Source organism: Carcharodon carcharias, chromosome 23 (genome assembly GCF_017639515.1).
Source record: "Carcharodon carcharias isolate sCarCar2 chromosome 23, sCarCar2.pri, whole genome shotgun sequence".
Taxonomy (NCBI): domain Eukaryota; kingdom Metazoa; phylum Chordata; class Chondrichthyes; order Lamniformes; family Lamnidae; genus Carcharodon; species Carcharodon carcharias.
The window spans coordinates 16,639,098-16,656,487 of NC_054489.1; the positions used below are offsets into that span (position 1 = coordinate 16,639,098).

The 17,390-nt window shown below is 42.7% G+C and overlaps 1 protein-coding gene across 4 annotated transcripts in view; it reads right to left on the reverse strand.

The window, feature by feature from the left end:
- Positions 1 to 2,167: 2,167 nt before the first annotated feature.
- Positions 2,168 to 17,390, reverse strand: part of si:ch211-210g13.5 (inactive phospholipase C-like protein 2) — a 220,955-nt gene continuing 205,732 nt past the window's right edge. For 3 of the 4 annotated variants that reach the window (XM_041173691.1, XM_041173690.1, XM_041173692.1), the window contains 2 exons: positions 15,709 to 15,818; positions 2,168 to 3,713 (listed from right to left, as the gene is read on the reverse strand). In XM_041173691.1, coding sequence (XP_041029625.1) covers positions 3,528 to 3,713; positions 15,709 to 15,818 — 296 coding nt within the window. In that variant the 3' untranslated portion in view covers positions 2,168 to 3,527. The remainder of the gene's footprint in view (positions 3,714 to 15,708; positions 15,819 to 17,390) is intronic. The other variant, XR_005941315.1, reaches the window with a different exon arrangement.

Consider the following 17,390-nt stretch of genomic DNA (forward strand, 5'->3'; position numbering starts at 1 on the left):
ATCCCCCAACTTTTTAAACTTTTCACTCATTGTAGTCAGAGACATTCTGTCTAGCTTATTGTATTTATTCAATTGCCAGTTTTCTGCTCCCACTGAAGAACAGTTTTTATCCTTAATAAACCTATGGGAATGTCCAAAACTGAGCAAGAAATGGAGGTGATCTATGACCTCTGAACCGAATTCAAATCAGAACTAAATCATATTCAGGTGGATCAGATACATTCGGGTAAATTTCAATTTCTCAGAATTTGCTTTGAGCCTTTCAAGCTCAGATTCTGCACAAAATCAGGAATCAATCCATGATTACCGCTTCCCTTCAGAGTTTCTTTCAAATTCTGGTCAACCAAAAAGGAACCAACACAGCTCTGCTCCTGCTAACAAAGACTCAATTTATTAATATGGAGAGATCAAGACCAACCTGCACTAAGATTCTTTGGGAATAATGTTGTGCTGAACCATATTTATCCAACCATCCATTGGGTGGCACATGTTCCAATTAGCCACTGTAGGAAGGATCCAAAGGCTCACTGCCAGCAGCACCCACATCCCATGAATGAATAATGAAAAAATGATGACCTGGGATTTCCTAGAGATACTCCCAATTTGGCGCCATAACTTTGAGAGAAGGTTGGCAGAAGCACTGGCCGGGGTTTTCCAGTCCAACCCATGGTAGGAATTCTGGCCGGGACAGAAAATTTGACAGACCAGGAAAAGGTCCGTTGACTTCAGGTGGGAATTTTGCCACAGGACTGGAAGATCCTGGCCATTGTTTATGTGGTTTCTCCGCAGTTCATGCATAGTTTCCTTCAACCTTCCATGGCAGTTATGGCTGCCAATTGAGAAAACCTGTGAAGGAAATTCTTTCTGCATATTTTTAAAAAACACATTAAAGGTACATAGGGCAATAAATACACAACAGTGTCAATCTTTTATAGACTTCAAATCCCAAAGTGAATTCTCGAGGGTGGAAAATGGAAGCTGAAATTGAAACTTAGCTTGAGATTTCTATAGCATCGGTGTTTGGGAGTATCAACACAGATGCGTGGTTCCACCATATGACTACAAACAGGAGTGACAGATGACAGGGCTCTTAAGGAATCATTAGCTAAGTGAACAAGCTATGATTCACAGAAGGTTCACTATCCAGAAGCTTCCATTGCTCAGAGTTCAAACTAGAACATTCTGCAGGTTGAATAACCAATAAGCACAAATGAAAAGCAGGATCCAAGGCTTCACATACAGAGTTAATAGTAGAACATTGCTACGTGGAAATTGAAATTATGGAGGTTATATGTAGCATCCAGAAGGAGATATACACAAATGAAAGAGGCATTCAAAATTCAAAATATTCAAGTACTTAAAATATATAATTTGTGCAGTTAATCCTTAGCTTTTCATGGGTTAGAATCATAGAAACTTACAGCACAAAAGGAGGCCAGTGCTGGCTGTTTGGGAGAGTGATCGTGCATAGTTCCAGATCCCTGCTTTTTGTCCGTAAGCTTATAAATTCTTCAACCTTAAGTAACTGTCAAACTCCTTTTTGAAATTAATTATGGAATTAGCTTCAACCATCCTTTCAGTTTGAACATTCCGCATCCTGACAGCTCTGAGGGAAAAACAATTGTCCTCATTTTCACTGTAGATGGTTTGCCACTGATTTTAAATCCATAACGGTCAATAATAGCTCTTTCATTCCTTCCTAGACAAAAGACAGTACACAGATTGGAAGAACAAATTACACAGGATGTACGGTACAGTAACAGGCTCAACCAGTCCATGCCAGTGTTTATGCTCCACTTGAGCCTTCTCCTACCTTTTTTCATCTAAATCTAACATTGTAACAATCTAATCCCTTTTCCCTCATCTACTTGTCTATTTCTCCTCAAACGCATCTACTCACTTCAACCACTCCCTATGGTAACAAGTTCCACATTCTTATTGCTTGTTGGGTAAAGAAGTTCATTCATGGAGAAATTGTAAAGCTGACTGTTATAGTCCAGCTGCCTCCATTTTGTTAAACTATGACTTCCATTTCATTAAAAAAAAAATCAACTTTTTCCCCCAAATAATCACAGCACAGTTGGTTGGAGCAGTTAATGCATAGCAATCACTCATTTTCAACTGGTTCCTCTGTAGCATTGAATTGTGCCAAGTATCACACTCCGTATAGCTGGAAGAACAGTTAGTTTATTTATAATGCCTTGTCTTTAATAGCAGCATAATGACATCACTGAGGAACTCAACAAAAACAATACTAAAATAAAATTCTTCTGCCCGTCTTCTTTATACATGGGGAGGATGGGCAAACGCTACTGCAAGTCCAGAGACTCCTACCAGTATTGTAGTTCATCAGTTTTAAAGGTCATGATTATTAATGCAACAAAGAGGCCCCTGTTCTAGGTGGTAAATTACTTTCATCCATCCCTGATCAGTAACTGAAGATAAAGAGGCAAACAAGTTTTCAGAAAACATTTATGTCAAAATTCAGAATGAGAAACATAAATATTATTTTGCATGGCTTTATTTCATAGACGCACTTTACTGGGTGGGTGGTAATGAGATTTTGTTGTAACTGTCTAGTCACAAGAACTGGAATTGAGACAGTGATTTGGATCTGACAAGTCCCTTTGAAGTGAGGTTGAAATGGCAGTACAGTGACTGTTTTACAATGAAAATACGCATTGTTCATCTTCACTGAAATAATGATTGTTTTGCATCGCTGGTGATGAAAAAGTAGCTCGAGTTCCAATCTCAGATTGGAAGTGACATAAATATTGGAGGAATTTTGTACAAATGTTTGGCCTACAATAAAGCTTTCAGACACACTTCAGCATCAATGCTTGGGCTAGATTTCTACCTATTCATAGTCAATAGGCAGAAAATGTTACAGCAGTTTTTTTTTGAGATTTCTAAATCATTCCTGCCCACCTGCTTGATGAAATATGCCTGAAAAATATCCAAAATATAATAGGATCCTTGACCTCCAGCAGACTTGCTGCTCCATCTGTCTCTAGGCCTCCCATCATGGATGATATCCCAGCTTCCATACAGCAAGCAAAAGGGTTTTGCTAAAATACAACTATTTAACATTGATATTTATTGATTCTACAGGATTTTGTTTCCTCTCTGTTCTTATAGAGAAATAGCTAATTTCCACATGGCAAGTATCTATAGTGGCATAATCAAGATTAAGAGCCCACTGTGGAAGGAACTACAGGCTTATATTCAGATCCCACCTTTACAGCTAGGCTGAGAGCAACTCTGAAGCCACATATTGACTTGAATTGGCCCTCATTGAATATCTGAGAGAGTAGCACTGCTCTGACATACTAATGGTGACTCAGTAAAAGCAGCACCATTGCAAAGTACATGACCTTGTTTTTAAAATGAAATGCTATGAACAACAACTGTCAAATCCAACTCATATCAAACAAAATCACCTGTCAGTGGCTGAGGGAGATCAAGCGAGAATGTGAATGTGTGTGTGTATTTTGTACAATTGCCTGTCATTTCTGTGCCTGCTGGGGTCAGCAAGACACATTGTCACTTGTGTTTTCACTTTCAGGAATGCTGTCCAGAGTCCCCCGTGTTCTGAATAGGTCTGGAGATGTTGAGCCATTCTTACTGATGCCACAAGACTGTGCTGCGTAGTGGATCTGCCTCAGGTTATCCAATGCCTCGTTCTTTGCATGCTTCAGGAGATCTGCTTGACCCTGAAAGAGACGAAACACATGTGTTACTTGCACCAAGTACCTATTCTCTTAATATCACTCCCATTTGCCTCAGCAGAGTCAACTAACCAGGAATAATTAACAGGTGTTGTTTGAGTGGTGAAGACTTGGAACTGGCTGCCTACGAGCGTTGTGGAAACTGAAATGAGGAATGATTTCAAGAGGAAATTGAATGGGCGCATGAGGGAAATAAATTAGCAGGGATACAGCGGGAGAATGAGACTGGTCGGATTGCTCGACAGAGACCCAGCATAGACCCGATGGGTTGAATGGCCTCCTGTGTCATAATGACTCTTCAGTCTATAAATGTGTCTTAAACCTGACTGCAGGGCAGCAGGATAGAAACAAGAACCAGACAGATCTAGTCACCACTATGCTCTTTCATTGCCACAGGTTGAACTGTGCTGCATTTTTTACAGCAGCTCAGCATTTAATAACTTGGTACTATTCTGTTTATTCCAATCAATCTCCGTTTGCAAATTTTTTTGAAACCACCATAACTTGGTTTATTTTAAGCGTTGTGGTTTCCTTTTGCTACTGTAATCAGGCAGCTAGAACACAGGAAACAGAAAAGAAACCCTGTTTCTCGTATCCTCACTAATTTTGATGTGCAAGATGTCAGAATCAGAGCTGTGTGTGTGTCAGTCACCCTGGCTACAAGCCTCCTCTTCTCCAGCTGTGTCCTTCAGTTCTCAGGAGTGTTGGTCACCCAGATTCTGAATTTCACTTGTAAAGGAAGCAGGTAGAGTTTATATTGTGACTATCCTTCTACAAGCATATCGAAGATACCCTCACCGTGTTGTGCGGTGCTAAATGGGATAGATTTCGAACAGGTCTAACAACACAAAACTGGGCATTCATGAGGGCCCAGCAGGTCATCATCAGCAGCAGAACTGTATAGAATCACAATCTGTAACCTCATGGCCTGACATATCCCCACTCTACCATTACAACCAAACCAGGGGATCAACTCTAGTTCAATGAAGAGTACAGGAGGGCAAGCCAAGAGTAGTGCCAGGGATAGCTAAAAATGAGGTGTCAACTGGGCAAAGCGACAACATGAGGCTACTTGCACGGCAAACAGTGGAAGCAGCATGCGATAGACAGAGCTAAGTGATCCCACAACCAATGGATCAGATCTAAGCTCTGCAGTCCTGCCACATCCAGTCGTGAATGGTGGTGGACAATTAAGCAGCTAACTGGAGGAGGAGAAGGCTCCACAAATATCCCCATCCTCAGTGATGGGGAGCCCAGCACATCAGTGCAAAAGACAAGGCTGAAGTATTTGCAACAATCTTCAGCCAGAAGTGCCTGTGGATGATCCACCTCGACCTATTCCTGAGGACCCCAGCATCACAGATGCCAGTCTTCAGCCAATTCGATTACTCCACATGATACCAAGAAACAGCTGAAGAAGCTGGATACTGCAAAGGCTATGGGCCCTGGTAATATGCTGGCAATAGTACTGAAGACTTGTGCTCCAGAACTTGCCACACCCCTAGCCAAGCTGTTCCAGTACAGCTACAACACTGGCATCTACCTGGCTATGTGGAAAATTGCCCAGGTTTTTCCTGTACACAAAAAGCAGAACAAATCTAACTCAGTCAATTACCGCCCCATTAGTCTACCCTCAATCACCAGAAAAGGGATGGAAAGTGTCATCGAAAGTGCTATAAATTGGCACTTATTCAGCAATAACCTACTCTTTGGTGCTCAGTTTGGGTTCTGCCATAAGAATCCTCCACGATCAACATCCTGGGGGTTATCATTGACCAGAAACTGAACTAGATCAGCCATATAAATACTGTTTCTATAAAAGCTACAGGGTATTCTGCAGTAACTCACCTCCTGACTCTCCAAAGCCTGCCCACCATCTACATGGCATAAATCAGGAACGTGATGGAATAATCTGCAATTGCCTGGTTGAGAACAACTCCAACATTCAAGAAGCTCGACACCATCCATGACAAAGCAGCCCACTTGATAGGCACCCCTTCCACAAACATTCACTCCCTCCACCACCAATGCACAGTGACAGCAGTGTGTATCATCTACAAGATGGACTGCAACAACTCATCACGGTTCCTTCGACAGCATCTTCTTGCCATCCTGCAACCTCTACTGCCAAGAAAGACAAGGGCAGCAGGTGCATCGGAGCACCACCACCTGCAATTTCCCCTCTGTGGTAAAGTGAGGTACCCTCCCTTTTAAGAGAACACAACTGTACTGATCATGTGACAACATTGACAAATCACTGTACAGCACGGACAACTGGGAACTGTTAAGTCTAGTTCTGGAGGTTTCTGAGTGAGCATGTATGATGTGATGCTCTGCCCTATGTCTCAATAAACCATCACTGTTTATTCTTACATCTCTCCACATTATTGATTGCAAGTAGCAATTGAGTAGAACATAGAAAGGCGTGCAGTTAAGAGTTCGGTTGATCAACAAACTCATTTACTCAAGACATAAAACCCTCCAAGCCACACACCATTCTGACTTGGAACTATATTGCCGTTCCTTCACTGTTACTGGGTCAAAACCCTGGAACACTCTTCCTACCAGCACTGTGGAAGTACCTACACCACATGGACTGCAGCGGTTCAAGAAGGCAGCTCACCACCACCTTCTCAAAGGCAATTAGGGATAGGCAATAAATGCTGGCCTAGCCAGCGAAGCCCACAATCCATGAAAGAATAAGAAAAAAAGCCTCATCACCTCTTTATTTCAAAATTACAAACTCAGGAGTGTTAATGCATTTTTCAGTGTCTGACTGTTTTCATTGGGTTATGACAATTACAACATGCAGCAAATCTCATCCTTGAAAGGACACTGGTCTCACACCTGGTATGTACTGTGAGTGCCAGGGATTAATGTTACACCTGCTCTTGGCATTAACTCACTCTACATCAGTTTATGAACACATTAAAGGAAAAACAATCAACCGTGTTTCAACTGAACAACACAGACCAGGAAGTTCCTGGGTTTGAGGCCCTGGTCTGTGCAGCCGCAGATGATCTTGTCAGGGCAACATTATGTAGCATTACACCTGGCCTCAACTACCCCCTGGGCTAACAAACAAAGGAATACATCCAAGGTTCCTGCTTGTCATCACCATCCAATGACCTATAGTGGCACCTGCTATTGGATGATCACCAAGCATGGGCAAGATCAGGTATGATTTTGATGACCACCAACTCTCAAGTAAAGAATGGGTATAGGAATGCTGGCAGCACCTGCAAATTACCATCCCCCAACCCTCTGTGAGAGCCTTCACCTTGATGTCAGCCCATGTGGAACCACCTCATTAATCAACAAGGTAATTCTGCAATTGTGCACAGTACTGCAAAAGGAAAATATCTCCAGCAGTTCACAACTGCACAACCAGCACTCCCTGTAAAGGATCAACTTTGAAACTTGACCCTCTCTTATGAACTAATATCTGCCTGTATGTTTAGACAGATTTCATTTCCATTTGCACTAATTTACCAAGGTGACATGGAATAGCTGGGATTTTGTCATAGTTTTGTACCTTCATCTATTTGATTCTTAGCATTTCTCCACAGATTTACACAGACAGGAACTGTAATCTCCACCGCTCATAATAAAATCTCCATGTATATCAGGGTGATGCATCAATTGATCTCCATCTCAGAGTTTCTTATTCTGTCCTCTTATAGTCTCCCTCCACGCCATCATTACCTGCGTCCCCCCACCCCACCCTCTGATAACCTGCCCAAGTCCCTGAAATCCCAGTGGAGAGGAGGGGACTGAAGAACAGGGAGTGCAGGGTTGGGGAAGAGAAGATAAATGCACACTCACAGCCTACAGCACTGTGATAAAACACCTATCTTCCAGTTGGACCATTAGCCAACCAGAGTGAGTTGATTACAGGGCTGCAGTGGCATGTTACTGGACTATTAATCCAGACGGTGGTCTTGTGACACAGTGGGTAACAAACCCGCCTCTGAACCAGAAGCTCCAGGTTTGATTCCCACTCCAGGACTTAATGGTCATGGAAGGTGCATTCATAATGTGGTCAAACAGATTGAGTATCAACCTGTAAATCCCTCCAATGTGCTACTGGTTGGCGGAAGTCTCTCCTGGTCAGCCATGCTTGATGTGAGGTGGTGCTCCTCAAACTATAGGCTCTGGCTTCAGGCAAGCAAACTGTTCCAGGAAAAATAAGCTATGGAAAACAGACATAAATACATGTATTGCTTGCCTCAACCATCTCTAGAGTTGGGAAGAGAGTATAAGTATGAGTAATCCAAAGACATATATGAATGATCCAGAGCAAAAAAGAGTTTAAATCCCATCATGGCAGCTGGGGAGTTTAAATTCAGTTAGTTAAATAACTCTGGAATAAAAAGCTAGCATTGGTAATGGTAATCATGAGACTAGCAGATTGTTGTAAAAACCCATCTGGTTCGCTGACATCCATTAGAGGAGGAAATCTGCCATCCATACCCAGGCTGGCCTATATGTGACTCCAGTCCCTCAGCAATGGCCCAGCAAGTTGTATTCATGGTGGTAGCTCACCACCTGCTTCTCAAGGGCAATTTGGGATGGGATTGCCTCAAGGAGTTTTGGAGGAAATGACTCCAGCATAAAATAAGTGAGCAACCTGGTGTGGGACTATCTGCCAGTAAGAAAAGCTCTGAGGCGGAAGAAAATTCCCACCAAGCAAATATATAGGCCCACATCTGGGGCATTGCCTTGCCTTGCAGCCTAGTTGTCCAGCATTTTGCTCTGATCCCTCAGCTTTGCTTTAACAACTGACAATGGTCGTCAGTACTAATGTTAGTTCAGGGCCTTTTGGAGCTGTGCAGCATCAAACTATGTTATAATCGGGAAGGATGGTACATTAGATATGGTTTGTAATACTTTAAACACACCACACAGAGGCACCACATACACTCTAAACACTCAGGCCTGCACATCCATCTTCCATTTGAAAATTGTGTGTATTATTTAAAAGTTCTAAGGTTTTTTTTTGCCGTACTCTATGGTCCAGCTGAAAATTTGGGCCTTGGAGCAGCAATAATAACAGAGTATACTGTACCCCTGTTGTACATACCAGTTGGAATGACTTTTTTTTTTCAAAAAAGCGTTCCTGACATTCAGGTTTCTCACTCAACAGTAAAGGCTGCTCCAGCATTAACCATCGTCCACCATTCACATGGATCCGTGCAAGACATTCATTCCATGATTTTCCCTCGGTGTAAGCCAGAATTACAGAAAAATAGTGGGGGAAAAACCCGTCTAGCACCTTGGGGACAATGTCAAAAATGCAATATGAAAGCTGCTGTTTTCAATATTAACAGTGAGCTTATATTGGAAGCCTGCTAACCCCAGGTGTAAAATGTTGTTCACTGGGTTAAATGTTTATTCATTGTCAATACTGCCGCCTGTGTTTTTTTGTTATTTGAAAGCTAGAAGCAAACAGTCAACTCCCATCCCTCAGGGCACTGATCTCCATGTTGACTCGGTTCTGCTCTGGTGTGAAGGACTAGCTGCTTTGTATATTGTGCTACTATTTTTAGACACTTTCCCAAAGTCATGGGTAGTTTTTTTCCCAGACAGCTCTCCAATGGCCGTGATCAAGCATTGCCACCACCCTTCCCATTTTCAGATTCTGCGCTAATTTGAGTGTGGATCAAAGGGACAACTTCTGTGAGTTCCACCCAAATGAGAACGTGTGAGTAAAATCCCCAATGTCACACGGTAAACACGGAGGGATTGCAGATTGGAAACTGGGCCGGACACTACAGCGTGATTTTCTATCCTATAGAGTCAGTGAATAGACCTTGTGAAGTACTGAGGCAAAAATAGCATTTTGTCCACGTCAGGCCCAACCAGTGCATGTATAAGTTATTCTGTCACAGATTTCACCTTCACAAGAGGAAAATCAACTTGCCGCGTCCCTAGCCAAGCTGTTCCAGGACAGCTACAACACTGGCATCTACCCGGCTATGTGGAAAATTGTCCAGGTATGTCCTGTCCACAAAAAGCAAGACAAATCCAACCTGGCCAATTCCTGCCCCATCAGTCTACCCTCAATTATCAGAAAAGTGATGGAAGCTTTTGTCGACAGTGCTATCAAGAGGTACTTACTTAGCAATAACCTGCTCACTGACACTCAGTTTGGGTTCCAGTAGTGCCACTCTGCTCCTGACTTTATTACAGCCTTAGTGTAAACATGAACATAAGAGCTGAATGCCAGAGGTGAGGCGAGAGTGACTGCCCTTGACATCAAGGCAGCATTTGGCCAAATGTGGCATCAAGGAGCCCAAGCAAAACCAAAGTCAATGGGAATCGGGGGGAAAATCTCCACTGGTTGAAGTCATACCCAGCATGAAGGAAGATGGTTGTGATTGTTCCATTTCAATATCTCAGTCCTGCTGCATCACTGCAGGAGTTCCTCAGGGTAGTGTCCTAGGCCCAAACATCTTCAGCTACTTCATTAATGACCTTCCCTCCATTATAAGGTGAGAAATGGGATGTTCGCTGATGAATGCACAATGTTCAGTACCATTCACGTCTCCTCAGTTACTAAAGCAGTACACGATCATATGCGGCAAGACCTGGACAATATTCAGATTTGGGCTGCTAAGTGGCAAGTAACCTTCACGTCAAACAAGTGCCAGGCAATGACCATCTCCAACAAGAGAGAATCTAAGCATCTCCCTGTGGCATTCAATGGCATTACCATCGCTGAATTGCCCAATATCAACATCCTGGGGGTTACCAATGACCAGGAGCCGACCTGGACCAGCCATATAAATACTGTGGCTACAAGAGCAGGTCAGAGGCTGGGAAATCTGTGGAGAGTAATCACCTCCTAACTTTGCAAAGCCTGTCCACCATCTACAAGGCACAAGTCAGAAGCGTGATGGAATACTCCCCACTTGCTTGGATGAGTGCTGCTCCCACAACATTCAAGAAGCTCGATACCATCCAGGGCAAAGCAGCCCACTTTATTGGCACCCCATCCACCACCTTAAACATTCACTCTCTACCACGATGCACAGTGGCAGCAGTGTGTACAAGATGTATTGCGACAACTTACCAAAGCTCCTTCAATAGCATCTTCTAAACCCATGAACTCTAGCAGCTAGAATGACAAGGGCAGCTGATGCATGGGAACACCACCACCTGGAAGTTCCCCACCAAGCCAGACGCCATTCTGACATGGAGCTATATTGCTGTTCCTTCACTGTCACTGGGTCAAAATCCTGGAACTCTCTCCCTAACAGCACTGTGGGTGTACTTACACCACATGGTCTGCAGCTGTTCAAAAGCATTTCACCACCACCTTCTCAAAGGCAATTAGGGATGGGCAATAAATGCTGACCTAGCCAGTGACACCTTCATCCCATAAATGAATAAAAAGACTATGCAGCTGGAAGCCTTTGTTATGACAGCTGTAGCCATTATTAGTACTTGGCTTGGTTTCATAAGGTGTTAATGGCTACAGCTCAGTAGGTGATCCATTGATCCAAGAATGATTGACAGCTGAAAGAGGCTGTAATAATAGATATGCCTTTGATGCGTTTTCTGGTTTGTCTACAAACCTAACAGGTGCATAAAGGATTACAATTTGTTTTTATACTGGAGTAGATTTCTTTCTTTCCAGTATGAATGATGGGGTGTTTGAATTCAGGGTTTCATTAGATTGTTAAGAGTTTTAGTTTTTCTAATTATTTTAAAATAATTCCCACAAAATAATTCCCATAACTATTGCTTGGCTCCTGAGGACTGTACATGGTGGATACTGGGTGAGTGGCTATGGAGGAACATTGGGGGAATAGACGTGGTATGGGTGCCATGGTTGATCTGAGGGACTATGGGATGGCACAGGTGGTGAGGGGGATGATGGGTGAGATTTAAGGAGCCTTTAAACGATGTTGGGAGCACAGCTGCTGTGTTTCCAGAACCAAGGTGGGCCTTCTAATGAGGAGTCTGATGAAGAGTCATTCGGACTCGAAATGTTAACTGTATCCCTCTCCGCAGATGCTGTCAGACCTGTTGAGTTTTTCCAGGTATTTTTGTATTTTGTTCTAGGTTTCCAGCATCCGCAGTATTTTGCTTTTATCTGGGCCTTCTAACCAGCCTGTCTCCACACCAACACTGCATCGTGGCTCACAAAACGCAATGCGAACCCAAACCACGTGAAAAGACAAAAATCGTGGGCAAAGTCACACATGGGTCAGGTGTACATTTCAGAAGGCTCAAAAATGCACAGGTCAGGTTTTCCTGAGCCCTCACGGACATCCGGGCCCCGGACTTTAATTGTTTCCCTCGACCTTTGTGGAAGCAGAGATTTTAACCCGGCAAAAGCAGAGCAGCAGCACGAGCTCCAGCTTAACAAACATATTTCTAACTGAGGCAAATACTGGGGGCAGGGATTACATTTATTTTACTGTGTGGCAGCGTAGCCTCTCTGGTGAATGCAGGTGGTTTCCATGAAGTCGTGCGAGTTGGTCTCCACGGGTTGGATAGTCTCCCATTTGCGTGTTACATTCCAATTGCTTTATTTCTCTTGCCTCCTGGAAATAAGCATGGGAACCCCCATGCTCACAAACACTCTTGCAAATGCTAAACCTGAACTCTCCTCCTCATCCTGCCCATCACCCCCTCCATCGTACATCCTCAGAGAATTAAGTGTATCAAGTGAACGGATAGGCTGAGGTGCAGATACAAAGATAAAGCAAGTGATACATATAGATACACAAGACATTCATAAGTTAGACAGAGATATAGAGATAATACAGTTACAGATAAACAGAGACCACAAACACTGCCATTAGAGGATGTAATTATACAAATCACATGCATATTATCCCCAAATATAATCAGCATAATCTCTTGATAAGAGAAAGAATGTCATCTATATTCTTTGGGCAATTATCAATGCTGTGATATCCTCCTCCCACCTGCATTATACCTGAAAAGTGGGAGGGAGGTAGGCAATCATTTCCACTATCTGACTTAAATCAGGTGCATATTGGGTGGTTTCTATAATGGGTGTCAATCTGCTCTGCCTGATCACCACACAGATGGTGAAAAGGAAACTTTATCCTGTGGTTTTAAAATTAAGTGCTGACAACCTCGCTTTTTCTTTATGGTTGATCTTAAATGACACTGGCAAGGTTACATGTTTAGCCGGTCCTTAGTTGCCCCATGAAGGTGATGGTGGAGCAGTCCTGAACTGATGGCATTCCCCTTGACGTTGGTCGTGAATTTATGAGAACCATCACAATCACTGCAAGACCCCCATTTAGTCACCTGACATTAACTTGGGCACGGCAATGTGTTAGTTATTCTTTCATGGGATGTGGGCATCTCTGGCTAGACCATCCCTATTTGCCTTCGAGGTGGGTGGTGGTAAGTGGCCTCCTTGAGCCGCTGCTGTCCATGTGTTGCAGGCACACCCACAGTGCTGTTACTCATCTCCCAAGATGATTGAAAATCAAAACACTGTAGAAGCTGCAGACAGAAACAGAAATGTTGGAAAACTCAGCAGGTCAGTCAGCACCTGCTGAGGGAATGGGACCAGCTTACCTTTTGGAAGTGTTTCTACCTGAAGCGTAAATGTGGATCTGTTCTCTCCACAGATTCTCACTGACCTGTTGAGCCTTTCAAGCATTCGCTGTTTCTGTTTTCATTTGAGACAGTTCACCAAATAACTGAAGGTCATGAACAGAAGGAGTCCATCTGTCTGCATGAGTTTACTAATTTAGAGTCTCACAGAAAAGGCCCACATTGCTACAAGCTGGCTTGTGAATGTGCAAGTAAGTTCCTCAGTGCTCATTATTTCAGTAATAAATTGAAGTATCGGAATCAATTAAGCAGCTAAAAGGATGTTAATCATTGTTCTTTCTAATAATTGATTTTGTACTTGGGCCTATTGATGCTGAAACTCTTTCTTTAATTATCTAGGTCTCCACAGCTTATTCCCACTACACTCTATTAGATCAACTTGTTCACTCTTTAAGCTGCTGAAGGGACCCATTGTTTCAAAGGCAAAAAAAAGCTCTTGTAGCAAATCCAAGGTCTTCACATATTTTCCAATTTGATCACGCTCCAAAACCCTACCAGCAGATTTTTATTCTGCACCATTAGCAGTAGTTTGTTTAGACAAAAAGCTTAATTCTCTGCAGCAAATGATCCATCCAGGTCTGTTTTCAACAGGGGCTGATATTGTCACAGAGACAAAGAAGACACCTCAAAGTTGTCATTTTCCTTTGTAGAGAAACTCCGGGTAATCTCTGACTGATTGCTTGCTCTATTATATTTAGGGTTGTCCAAATGCATTCCAGTATTTGGCTCTTAAGCAGGCAACTGAAATGTGAAATAATGCAGGGATGGGATGCACAGTGGGTTAGCTCCAGGGCTTTTAAATCCAGGACTTAATTCTCATGCAATCCACATAGTTGGATACAAATCTTTTTTCTCTCTCTGACAAATGCAATGTTCCTATATGAAATGATTTGACTATTCATGACCCATTTTGAGGTAATGCAAGGCTACACAGCAGAACTGCTCCTAAATTGGTGAACCCACCTAGACTGCTGCGAAGAGACTAATAAAACGTGAGAAAGGTTCAACAGGAGCTCTTCTAACACTGGGAGAGACTGGCAAGAGCTTTATGCCAAATTCCATGGGTACTACACTCGACCTGAGGATGCTTGATACTACGTCCAAATGTCAGAAGTGCTCTTCACCAAAATTCCTCATCTCAGCAAGCATAAAAACATTCACCAATATTATAATTTTAATAAGTTCTACTCTGGAACAATAACCCTTGTTACTTTTTTAAAAAAAGTAATGTAAGTTTTGAAATCTGCATCAATCTATGTAGTCTGTGAATGTTTTCCATTATAGATTAATCAGTCTTCAATTTCAGGGATTCCACACTGGCAGGGCCCTGATTATGGCTGTGCCCCTGCCTTAAAGGGAGGATGAACAGCAACTCTGGCCCCTTCTTGCATAGACTTCAGCAATTGCTTGATAAGTAACATCAGTAGAAGCCTCAAAGATGGGCACATGTTGACAACATTAAAAAAACACACACACACAACCATTAATTGTATTAAAACAGTGTGGGTTGAGAAGTTCAAGTATTAATTGAACTTAGCTTACTCCACTGTCTGGAACTCTTTAGCACAAGGAGCCAAAAGTAAAAGCAAATGTTTGCAGGAGACCATTCTGCCCATTATGCCTGTGCCAGCTCCTTGTGAAGAGAATATGCATCTTTCTCTGCTTCAAATATTGATTCAATTTTCCCTTCAGAGGTGCAATGAGCTCTGTTGTACATTTTATATTTTGATCTTTGCAGAGATGACACACCAGTTTGTGTGTCTGTGTGTAACAGGTTTTATATTCACCGCGCGTCATTTTACACGTCAGCAAGCAGGCCCCACCCCCTGCTCGCCGATGGGAAAATCCTGCCCATAGATTTCCTTTTTCAGGAATTGCTCTGTTCTATGGTGGTATCAACAGATTACCCAGATTCTTCTGCAAAAAAGTAATGGTAGTCAAACATTATTATTTAAGAAAATTAAAGCAGTAACATTCAGGGAAGGATGACCTTTAGTGGATACAAAGGGTTGATTCATACTTAACTGATTGGGGCTGAAATGTCTAGTACAATACATTTATTGTATTAATGGTGTTTGATTGTATGTAAGCAAGCGGTGGGCATTAACTAGGGATTCACTTGAGTCCCTGTAAACAGAGACAGACTAAAAGGGTGGTTGGATTAGGAAGTTTATGCTTGTAATGTATAATTCTGTGAATAAATATAGTGTGTAAAGATTGGCCCCAGTTCTATCCTTCAATAACTGGCTTTCTGGAACATACTATGCCAGTATAGGGAGGTAAAGCAGGTCAGACACAATGGCTGTTAGTGTACACTCTATCAGAAGATTATGGGAGCCCTGTGGAGGACCAGACAATGGAAATTACTTACTTTTAGTACAGTGATATTCCATGCAAAGCTCTCAAATGCCTTTTGAAGTTTACGTCCTTTCAAGCCTTCTTTTGATCCAATTCCATGCAAATCTTCATGGAAATCCAACCCTGTGTATTCATAAGAATAAAACTCAGTCATAAAATGAGAGCTTCAATTTGGATCAAGACATTAAACAAAAAGGAAAGCAACATTACTTTCTGATATCACAGAATGCGAATGTCAGTCCAAAACTTCACCAAAACAGCTCTTGTGCACAATTGACAGTGTTGACAGGCTACTAGGATATAAAAGCAGGGATTTGCTGCTGAGGCTTTATAAGGCTCTGGCCAGACCACATTTAGAATATCGTGAGCAATTTTGGGACCCGTATCTCAGGAAGGATGTGCTGGCCCTGGAGAGGGTCCAGAGGAGGTTTACGAGAACGATCTCAGGAATGAAAGACTTAACATATCAGGAACATTTGAGGACTCTGGGTCTATACTCGATGGAGTTTAGAAGGATGAGGGGGGATCTGATTGAAACTTACAGAATACTGAAAGGCCTGGATAGAATGGACGTGGGGAAAATGTTTCCATTAGTAGGAGAGACTAGGACCCGAGGGCACAGCCTCAGAGTAAAGGGAAGACCTTTTAGAACAGAGATGAGGAGAAACTTCTTTAGCCAGAGAGTGGTGAATCTATGGAATTCATTGCCACAGAAGGCTGTGGAGGCCAGGTTATTGAGTGTATTTAAGATGGAGATAGATAGGTTCTTGATTGGTAAGGGCATCAAACGTTACGGGGAGAAGGCGGGAGAATGGGGTTGAGAAACTTTTCAGCCATGATTGAATGGTGGAGCAGAATCGATGGGCTGAATGGCCTAATTTCTGCTCCTATGTCTTATGGTTTTATGGTCAATAGCAGGAATAGTCAGAACCAGGTCAGATGTACAGGCTACTCGATAGGGATCAGGAGGACGTTTCTTACTGACATGCCCCCTGCTTAGTTCAGGAACACTGCAGCTTATTGTAGCACCGCAGCTTATTGTAACACCGCAGCTTACTGTAACACTGCAGCTTATTGTAAGACCGCAGCTCGCTGTAACACCGCAGCTCGCTGTAACACCGCAGCTCGCTGTAACACCGCAGCTTATCGTAACACTGCAGCTTGCTGTAACACTGCAGCTCATTGTAACACTGCAGCTTGCTGTAACACCGCAGCTTATTGTAACACTGCAGCTTGCTGTAACACCGCAGCTTATTGTAACACTGCAGCTGTAACACTGCAGCTTACTGTAACACTCCTATTAATAGTTGAATTGGAGATTGTCTTGGTCTGGATGGACTCTAATGCCAAACTGCTCAGTGCATTTTCTCACTGACCCGTTTTGGGTGCCCGTTTAGTTTCCTTGTATAATACACAGATCTGAAGCGTAAGGAAACATGGGGGAACAAGGACAGTGTGGATGTATAATAAAAAGGAAATTGTATTCACAACATGGAAGTGCCTCCCATTCCAATAACAGAAAGACTTAAAAGAAACATGAGTCTGTAATAGGCCATAATTTGCTGTCAAAGTAACAGTGAGGCTTTTGCTGTTTGTAGGAGCTAGCTGTGAGCAAATTATGAGCCATGTTTTCCTACATTAGTGACTGCACTTCAATAGCCTTTGATTAGCTGTAGAGCACTTTGGGTCTTACAG